The sequence below is a fragment of the Pteropus alecto genome, unplaced genomic scaffold (genome assembly GCF_000325575.1).
Source record: "Pteropus alecto unplaced genomic scaffold, ASM32557v1 scaffold5, whole genome shotgun sequence".
In the NCBI taxonomy this organism is placed as follows: domain Eukaryota; kingdom Metazoa; phylum Chordata; class Mammalia; order Chiroptera; family Pteropodidae; genus Pteropus; species Pteropus alecto.
In genome coordinates, this window is record NW_006441953.1 from 29796064 (window position 1) to 29805969 (window position 9906).

Here is a 9906-nt window from a genome sequence, read left to right on the forward strand (position 1 = left end):
GAGGCTGCGTTCACTGCGCTGTGTGGCATCGGCATCGATTCCTACGGCCACCTAAGATGTCGCCACTGGGGACACCGGGGGAAGGGCGCAGGAAGCCTCTGCGTCATTTTGCACCTTCCCGAGAGTCTATAAATTACTTCACAAAAAAAAAAAAAAAACTGAATATTATGTTCAGTAAAACCTCTGTGATATTTAAAAGAAAAAAAAAAAACGAAGTGTAGGAGGATATCGAGGAAGAAGTATAGTTCGGCCCGAGAGCTGGACGGTGCCTCGACAGCAGCGTGAGCCCGGGGTAGGGCCACGTCCCGCCCGGTGCGAGAGGCCAGGCGCCCCGGGCTGCAGGGCGCTGACACCACACACGCCGCCGGCCCGGCTCACCTCTGCTGGTGGTGCTCCAGGAGCCTGTGGCTCTTGCTCAGGGCTCGCGGGAGGACAGTGGAGACCTGCCTTTCAGAATCCGCGTCCTCAGGCTCGTTCAGAAGCCCGGGCTGGCTGCCCGCCCACCGCTGCTGGCTGTCCAGGGCCCGCTGCAGCTGGGCCGTCTCCTGGTGGCCCAGCGCGTCCTCCAGCTTCCTCTCCAGCTCCTGGAGCTCCTGCGTACAGGAGGGGGGTGGTGAGCAGAGGCAGGCGGGTGGCAGGGGACACCCCGCCTGCTCGGCATGGCCCTGCGAACCTGGCCCGGCTGTGCCCAACGGTGGGACGAGGCTGCAGCATGATCGCCCGCGCCCCCATGCCTGAGCCGACTAAGATCACACCCCATTTTTGCAGTCCGCTGAAATCGTGCTCATGTAGCTTTCTGCCAGAGCCTGACGGTGGGACTGCGTCTCCATGTCCCTGTCTGCAGCACCTGGCACCGTGCCTGGCAGCTAGCACCTGACTCTGACAGACGGGGTAGCATCATGCGCCCAGCACGGAGAAACACAGCTGGAGCACAGAAGCCTCGGCTAACCGACAGCGCTGAGTGCCGGGCACGCTCTTTATTACTCTCGCTGAATCCTTGTAAAAACCCACGGAATACACACTCTTATGTTCCGTTTACAGATGAGAAAATAAAGGCAGAGAGAGTTCAAGTAATTTGCCAGGCCGTACAGCTCTTAGGTGGCAGAACCAGAATTTGAGGCCAGGGCAGCTGGCTTCAGGGTTTGGATCCTTAACTGCCACGCTATACTGACTCTCATTGACCAAACAGAAGTCTGCATTCTTAGGCCACCGAAATCAGATATTCTGGGCACAAGAGATGGTCCACGGCCTGCTCAGATAGATAAAAATAAACAAATAAATAAGTAGGGGGTCCCCAGTCTTGTAACCGCAGGCACACTGAACCTGTTACTTACTGGATCGGCCAGCGCTCTAAGTGGGGGTGGGTCGTGAGGGTGGGTCTTAATCCTCAGAGGCCATGGACGGGCTTCCTGAGGGGACCAGTGAGACAGGGGCCCTTGAACCTCTAAAATACGTGCACGATGGTCTACCTTTCTGCAGAGGAGCCAAAGTTTGAGTCACATTCTCAAAAGTGTCCCCAAGACCCCAAAGGCTCTGAACCACGACAGAAAAGAAGACAGCTAAAGAGGTAAACCGAGGCCCCGTGTGCCAAGGACTCGGCGTCGGCCCCCAGGGCCATGCAACCCTCTCAGCACTGCTGGGTGGGGGCTTCTAACACGCTGGGGTCTGCGTACGGCGCTCCCTCTCACGCAGCGACTCACCGCAGAGTTCCCCAAGGCCGCCGCCCCCTCAGCATGCCTGGGCCCTGGTCCCACACCCGACTTCCGCGATAGTTACAAGGGGGTGCAGAGCGACAGAGGCCCCTCGGGGGAGTGGGGGCAGGAACGTGCCTCAGGTGTTCAGAAGCAGGGAGAAGGCGGCCCAGGGGGCTGAGTGCGGGGTCCCAGGGAGGGTGGGCATAGTTTTCAAATACAGAGCTGGTGGATGGGGCAGTCAATGGTCTTTTTTTTTTTTTTCCAGAAAGATTCCTCTGGCTGCAGCATGGAGGGGAGAGGAATAGGGAGAGAGGGGGGCAGGTGGGCATGCCCCTTAGAACAGGAGCTGGGTTTTGCAGGCAGGCGGTGTAGGTGCTGCTTTGGGGCTGTGAGGCTTTGGTGAGATGGGGTGAGCTTCCTAAGCCTCAACCCCTCATCCGTAGAATGGGCGTAAGAATGGGGTGAAGGTTTCAATTCTTAGCACGATGCCTTGGGCTTAATGAGAGCTCAATTAATGTGAGTTACTATCAATGTTATTTTTGTTTTTCCGGTCTAGATGCATCAGAGCAGTGAAGCTGGGCGGGGAAAAAGGGAGAGAGGGAGGGAGGGAGGGAGGGAGGGAGGAAGGAAGGAAGGTGGAGGTGGCTTTGTCTTTTAGGAGCACCCAGAGTATTCAGGCAGAAGAGACAGGAACACCAGAGGCAGACAGCTTCCGGACTTGGGAAGGTGGATAAGCGGCAATTTAGACCGAAGTGAAAACAGTGGGGAGTTAGTGTGGGGTCCCGTCGCCCATTCTAAGTCCCGTTTAAATCTGCCCATCCTTGCCACTTGGCCCCGACTCGATTACGCCTCTGCACATGTCCCAATTTCACAAAATCGAGTCTAAATCTTTCATCAAATGAGGTGCACTCGATATAGTTTTCTTTAGGAGTCATTTCTTCCAAAGCATTTCATTTCACGCTTTTTTAATTCTCTCGGATGTTTTAAGAGCGCGAGAGCCCATTTCCCAAGAGAAAACGGTTTTCACAGAAGATCACGCTGCGGAATGAACTTCTAATATCTGGAGCAAAACACCAAGTTTTCTTCTCTTGAAATGCGAATTGAGAGAAAAATACATCAGATCTACCATTTTACCACCAATTTAAATAAAACAACATCATCTGACGTATTATCACTGGCTTTCGATCCAGGACACACCAACTCTCCTGTGCACGCTAGGGAATGAGGACGCTTTGATGCCAGAATTGAAAATGTTAAGTATTGAGCTGCCCCGTAGCTAATAGAAATCATTGCAGTCTCAGGAAAAGGGGCCATTCGGTGTTTTAGTGCTGAACGGAGGCTGTTTCTCAGATGCTGACAAGGAGGACTTGGATGGGAACTGAAAGCAGAGGCTCTTGCTGTCCTACTTTGTCCCTAACTAGATACAGGCCTTGGACCTGCCCTCCTCTGAAGGCCTCGCCTGGTCACCTGTAAGTCAGGGCAGTGGCCCACCTCCATGCTATGCACCTCGCAGAGAGATACTTGCTGTGGGTTTGGCGGAAATACCTTGTAGTACAGATTCCTCCGAGTACTATTTTGCTAAGGAGTTTTATCCTAGTACTATTTTTGCTAAGTGTTGAATTCAGTATATACCTTTTCTGTATATACTGAAATGATCACATGCGTTTTTTTTTCCTGTTCTCCTTTAATCTGTTAATCTGGTAAATTTTGCAAGTGGATGTTTTAATGTTCAACCAATTTTATATTCCTGGTAAAAGCTCAACCTGGCCATGTCGTATTAATTTTTTTTTATAAATGGCTGGATTGTGTTAACAATATTTTGTTTACAAATTGCACATCTGTGTTCACTAGTGAGATTGAAGTGCGATAGTTCTTTCTCACAATATTCACGTCTGCCTTTGGTGTCAATGATATCTGAGCTGCATAAAATGAGCTAAAGAATATTCCTTATTTTTCTAACATCAGGAATAATTTGCATATGAGATTAGAAAAATCTGCCACCTTGAAGATTGATGGAGATCACCTATAACGCTATCAGGGGGTTAGGTGGGTTTTTTCGTGTGCATCTTAAGTGTTTTTTGTTTGTTTTTTTTAACTATTGAATCAATGTCTTTCATGGTCATAGGACTATATAGAATTTTTTTCTACTTGGACCAATTTTGGCAATCCATATTTTTCCAGAAAATTTTCCATTTCGTCTCAGTTTTCAAATTCATCTACATAAAGTTGCTCATAGAATTCTTATTTTTATAAAATCTACTGCATCGATAGTTTTGTTGTTTTTTATACGTCTGAAATTTATTGTCCCTTATCTCTTTTTAATGGCCAGTCTTGTCGGAGATTTGTGTATTTCATTAGACTTTTTTCCAAAAATTCTACTTTCACTTCATTAATTCTCTCTACAGTAATTTCGTTTTTAATTGCATTTATTCTGTTTCCTTCCCTTCCACTTCCTACAGGTCCAGTTGTTGTTTTCCTCTTACTTTTTTATATGATCTTAATTTCTTCTTCTCTAATATAAGTTTAGGGCATACATTTCCCTCTAAAAACTGCTTTAGCCGAATCCTGCAAATTTTGATAGGTTGTATTTACATTAGTTTTCTACATACTTTTAAATCTCCATTATGATTTCTTTGACACATGAATTACTCACAAGTATGTTTTAAAATGTCCAAAGTATAGACTTTTGGTGAAGATCTTTTTAAAACTAGTTTAAACCTCAGTGTCCTTTTTCAGAAAGACGGTCAAAATGACATCGTATAGTCAGTTATTTTTGACCGTTACGATGTATGGTGGAGAATACATATTCCTTAACTCTCGGCTGTGAGATTCTGCATGTACGTTAAATACAGGTTGTTAAATGTGTTATTCAATTCATCTGTGTCTTCGCTTGTGTTTTATTTGGTCAACCAATCAACCACAGAAGGAGGTCTGATGGAATTTCCCACTACGGTGACAAACTTGCCATTTTCTCCCTGTTGCTCTATGAGTCTTTTTTTTGTTGTTATTTTGGTCTTTTATTGCACATCTGCAAGTACAAAATCGCTCTGCTCTGCTGTGCTCTCTGGGTGAATAACAAATTTTAAATCATTTTGTAATTATCTTTCATTTCTTCAATCGTTTCCCAAATCACCGTGTTACAATCTACACTGACAGCCCAGATGTCTAAAGTCTTGGGGGCATTAACCCGTTGGCTTTTTGTTTCTCCTTATGTAGGCCTGTGCTCCTTGGTGTGTTCAGTGACATTCTCGTTGTAATCGAGGACTCATATTTGGCTGAACTCGGTCTGTGGATATCCCGAAGTTTCTGGACTGAGAATACTTTTCTCTGGAAACGACTGGCCTTAGCTTCAGTGAGTCATGTACCAGGGCAGCCAAACCACCTGGAACCATTTTGATTGAATTTGTCACCCTGGCGATTTCCTGACTGAATGGCTGAAGTACCTTGGGATTCTTTCCTCACACGAGAAAGCCTCTGCTGGCAGATCCACCGGGGAGACCCCTCCCACCCCCACTCGCACCCCCACCCCGACCCCCACCCGGAGCAGGGCTGCAGCCAGACAAGTTTCCCTGGTAGCTTCTTCTGACAGCGGGTGGCTCTCTCCTCCCACCCTCTCACCGGGGGTCCTACCACCTCTGGACAGCCCTCACCCCCATCTCCTATTACCCCCCAAATAACCCCCCAAATCCCCGGGTTCCAGGTCTCATCCTTTGCCACTAGATTTCAGCCTCAATTTGCTTTCACATCCCTCTGTGAATCTCGCTTTCCTTGGCCAGTTTCCAGTTTCCTTGGCCTCTGGGGACTTCCCACAGTCTCTTGGGAGCTCGTGAAGCATTAAACGCTATGTTTGTTTTTATTCACTCAGCATCTGGATGGCTTGTGCCGCAAAACCAATGCCACTGCCACTTTCTTCCTCTTCCTAAAAACAGTTGTCACGGTGCAGGGTGCATAATGTGTACGGGGAAAATAGTCTTGGACTCTTCAGAGTCTGATATTTATGACTTTTTAAAAGAAATTATGAGAACACCCATTGGCAAGATCAACTGGAGTGATCCATCAAGGTGACGGGGGCGAGGGGGTTGAAGTCAGAAAGAGATCGCGTTTGTAGCTCCCGCCACTTATCAGCCAAGTGGACGTCACAAGGAAATTCACCTGCCACCTGCCCGAGACCCAATTTCTTTTCCTTAGAACGGAACATCACGACAGTACCTTCTCATGGCACGGCTCAACAATTAAGTAACATAACATATGACAAAGAGCATAATTATAAAACAGCATAGCATTGCAACTTATCATTAATCGTGCTTAAATGCACGACTAAGAATGAATAACGCTTAAAAGAGAGTGTGTCCATTCGCAGCCTGTTAGTGCCTGCCTGCCACATACTTGGCACTCAAGTATGTGAGTCCCTCTTTCCTCACTTTACAAAATTATTGTAAAAACAGATAATGCAGGAAATTCTAAAATCTACACATCAAAGACCTAAAATGAGTCCTCGAAATGGTTACGGCCATAGCTCACGCCCTGGAAAATGCAGCACACTGGAATACGGTAATGACCAGAATCATCAAAGTTAGCAACACCCTGACCTTTCATTGCACCTAACGTGCCACTGGTCAGACGCCACACTGTCCCTTTTTATGGCACTGTGGAAGAAACGGGACCCGTGGCCTGTTGAGGCGCACCCCAGTTTCAGAGATGGCGGTAAAATTCAAAGGGATGCTTTTTAAAGGGAAGGAAACACAGCCGTCTTGGGCAGTGACCGTGCCCCCAGGCAAGTTACGTCACGGCATCCCCACCACGACCCTCTGGCACAGGCGGGGCACGGCCATGTGAAAAACCATCGGTGGGCCCTAAGAACCAGCGACGACCACCGACCACGCAGGCCGGCCTCCACCCCCGCCCGCACTCACGGAGCTGTGCGACTCCAGGATCTGCACGCAGGCCGACCTCGTCAGGGTCTCGGACTCGCTCAGCTCCTCCAGGAGCAGGTCCTGGATGCTCAGGAGGGCGGTATACGCCCCCAGCGTCTCGGCCATCCTGGCTGCCTTCTGGAACTGCAGGGAGACGAGGGACTCGGCAAAGCGGCCCTCCTGGGCCTCCAGCTGCTGCACCCTCTCCCGCAGCAGCTCTCCTCGGACCTGGGGAGGGGCCGAGGCAGAAACCAGAGGGCGGTCAGTGGAGGGATAGTGGAGGGCAGACAGCAAGCCAGTGACAGAGAGCAGCCGGTTAGGTTTCGGCTGGGCAGCCGGGGAAGGTCTCAAACATCTACGAAGCAGCAGCACTGGACTCTGCAGTGCGCGGTTCCAGACCGCAGGGCGTCCCTGCTTACGAAGCCTCGTCGGGGCTCTGGGGGTCTAGCTGTTCATCCCCCGTTTATCGTCTTGACATTAAAGTGACCCATGTCGCTATAACCTTCCAGATCCCCGTTATAGAGGATGAGTGTTCAAAGCTCCTGACACAGACTCCGTGGCCCTTCCCACGCCGACCCCAGCTGAGGTACACCTGGACAGGTCTGTTCTGCCACCCCTGCCCCCACCCCTGGGACTCCCGCCCTTCCTGACCGCTCGCAGCCCTACACGCCACGCTCTGTGACTGTCCGAAACCTTCGCCGTGATTGAAAGGCCCCTGCATCTCCGGTCCTGTCCGCGGAAATCCAGCCGACTGGGCTGCCCCGAATTAAGGTCTTAGCCCCGTCTCCTCCACGCAAGGTGTCTTCCCGCTCCCCGGGCCAACGCCAGGGTGCCCTTCCACGGCCGTCAGTGGGACAATCGCGGAGCTCAGCTCATTTGTCCGTTCCTAGAGATCACTTTCGACTGTGGTCTTGGCCTCAGAAACCATGGATTCATGTATTTTGTTCATTTCGTTTTGTTTTGTTTTGGATGAGTGGGTAACGGAAGCCTTCTTATTCTGTCTTATCCAGAAACGGAAGTCTTTCGTATAAGTATTTTGATAATTAAATAATCCACTTCTTGTGACTGCCTAGAACAGTGCCTGACACAGGAGAATGTTCGCTAGATGTTAGCTTTTGCTGTTATTGTTGGTGTAAATATCATTCTTCAGGGTAGAATGGGGTTGCTGCCACGCAGAGGTCCAGACACAATGCTATGGGGTAGTTTCAGAGGATGGAGGGGGGGTCAGGGAAGGTTGCGAAGACACTGGGTCTGAATTGGATGGTGAAGGAGGCAGATACTCAGGTAGAAAGAGCATCATGACCAAAGGCACTGTGGCCGCAGTGTGTGGGGTTCTTACGGGATGAGTGGGAGGGTGAATTCGACCAGAGCTTGAAACAAGTGGGAGATGAGGCCCCAGGGGTGGGCAGAAAGCACATTACAGAGGCCCTGACCGCCAGGTCCGGGAAGATGCACCTTCTCCTGAGGCAGCGGGAAGGGCTGAACTCCCGTAAGTGGAAACGCGCGCGTGATGCGGGGTTCCCCTGGTCACACACCTGCCCTTAGCTCAGATTTTCAGGTCCCCTCCATGTGGCCTCACTCCCCCCGCCCTTGGATGGGAAGTAGCCCAAATGTCCCTTAAGGCTCAGTCCCCTGTGGAGATGCAGGGCGGATGAGGTGAGCACAAGAGCTGTCTCCCAAGGTTATTTCTGCAAATTCACACCTAAAACGTGGGTGAGGACGAAAGCCTCTCACATGTACTATAAGAACGATGTGGACTGCGAAATTAAGAAAAGATTCTCCAAAATCCTGTCTTCTTCTTTGGAAAGCTTAATTTGTTAATTCCAGCACCACAGGATGTGCCTCTAGAGACGGTTTTCATCCTTGTTTAAAGACCTCCCGGGAAGGATGCAGATTTGCATTTCTATGTGGTATTAAAGACAGGCTTCATTAAATATTCAAGCTGCTGAAAGTAATAAAAATTCATTTGTAAGACAATATGCCACCAAACACTCTTATTTTAAATGGAAACTTCAAACCACTTCCCTACTAGCTTTCCCGATAGCATGTGCATGTCAAAGTACCTTCTTCTGTGTACTGTGATGCCCTTCAAAGGCAAAAGATCAGATTAACCCACATCAACCAGCAGAGAATGACTGGGATTCTAAGGCGCTCAAGACATCCCAGCCCCCTCCTTGCCCAGGTTTGGAAACAGGTACAACCAGGTAGATGCCCAACGACAGCTTTAATATCGATGAAAACTAGATTGGAGGATGTGGCTCAGGTGTGTGTCCAAACGGATGCACGCTCCCGCCAGCAGCAGGCTGCCCCGCCAGGCTCATGGCATCCTGGGCAGGGAAGGGGGCTTCCTGCAGGCAGCTGGCTTCCAGTGAGGAGGGGGCTGCACCGAGCACGCCCAGCTCCTTCTCTGATCCCACCAATCAGATGTCACCCTCCTTGGAGAAAAGTGGGCAAGGGATGGAGAGAGGCCAGGAGCGTTACCAGCGAAGTCCTTCCAGATCAAGAATCGCGCCGGGAGAAGGCGGTGCAAATAGAAGCCTGGACTTGGACTCCGCTGGCTGGGCCTCCCCGCAGGCAGTTCGGTGTAACCCGTGCTTTGCCGGATGTGTTTCAAATGCTCAGACGGAGTAAGAAGATGGGGAATGTTTAAGACGCGCTCCTCCATCTTTGCATCAGGACTCGGCAAAGGTGCGCTGGGTTAATACTTGCTCAGTGAACTACCACCTCACTGAATCAACATCCATAGTCAATTTAAGACAGAAAAATCCATTTCTATGCCTGAAAAGACACCATCATCCACTCCATCATCAAAATAATCCAAGGGCAAAGGCCAAGTTAAGGGAACTGCCTTAAACCAGCCGGCACAGTTTTGTCTGCGGTTGATCTGTCATCTCTTACATACACACTTACCACCTGACTAGCTGTGCAACTTAGACAAGATGCTTCACCCGAGTCTCACAGCGGACCTCTCTGACCCGCACTGCAAAGAAAAGGCTAGATGAAACTTGACATATTGACTCCTAAAATCTTAGCTCTCTGCCCCACTTTGGCTCCTGAAATGTGAGCATCCAAGCCTTTACCACTAGGTAAGAGACAGATCTTCTCTGGGGACATGGACCAGCCTTCAAGAAAGATCTGGAGATACCAACACTGGGGGTCTCCAAGTGCGTGGCCCAGCAGAGTGAAGGACACGGTCTGCAAGCCCCTTACAGGCTCAGAGCCTCCAAGCAGCTTTTCAGGACTCCACTCCTCAGTGAGAGCAGGCCACCAAGGATGTCCCCACACTGGGGACAGCCACT

The 9906-nt window shown here is 50.0% G+C and overlaps 1 protein-coding gene across 4 annotated transcripts in view; it reads right to left on the reverse strand.

Annotated features, from left to right (window-relative positions):
- EVC2 (EvC ciliary complex subunit 2) overlaps positions 1-9906 on the reverse strand; it is a 67516-nt gene that overhangs the window by 6724 nt on the left and 50886 nt on the right. For all 4 annotated transcript variants that reach the window (XM_025051773.1, XM_025051772.1, XM_025051771.1 and 1 more), the window contains 2 exons: positions 6608-6835; positions 379-593 (listed from right to left, as the gene is read on the reverse strand). In XM_025051773.1, the coding sequence (XP_024907541.1) occupies positions 379-593; positions 6608-6835 (443 nt within the window). The remainder of the gene's footprint in view (positions 1-378; positions 594-6607; positions 6836-9906) is intronic.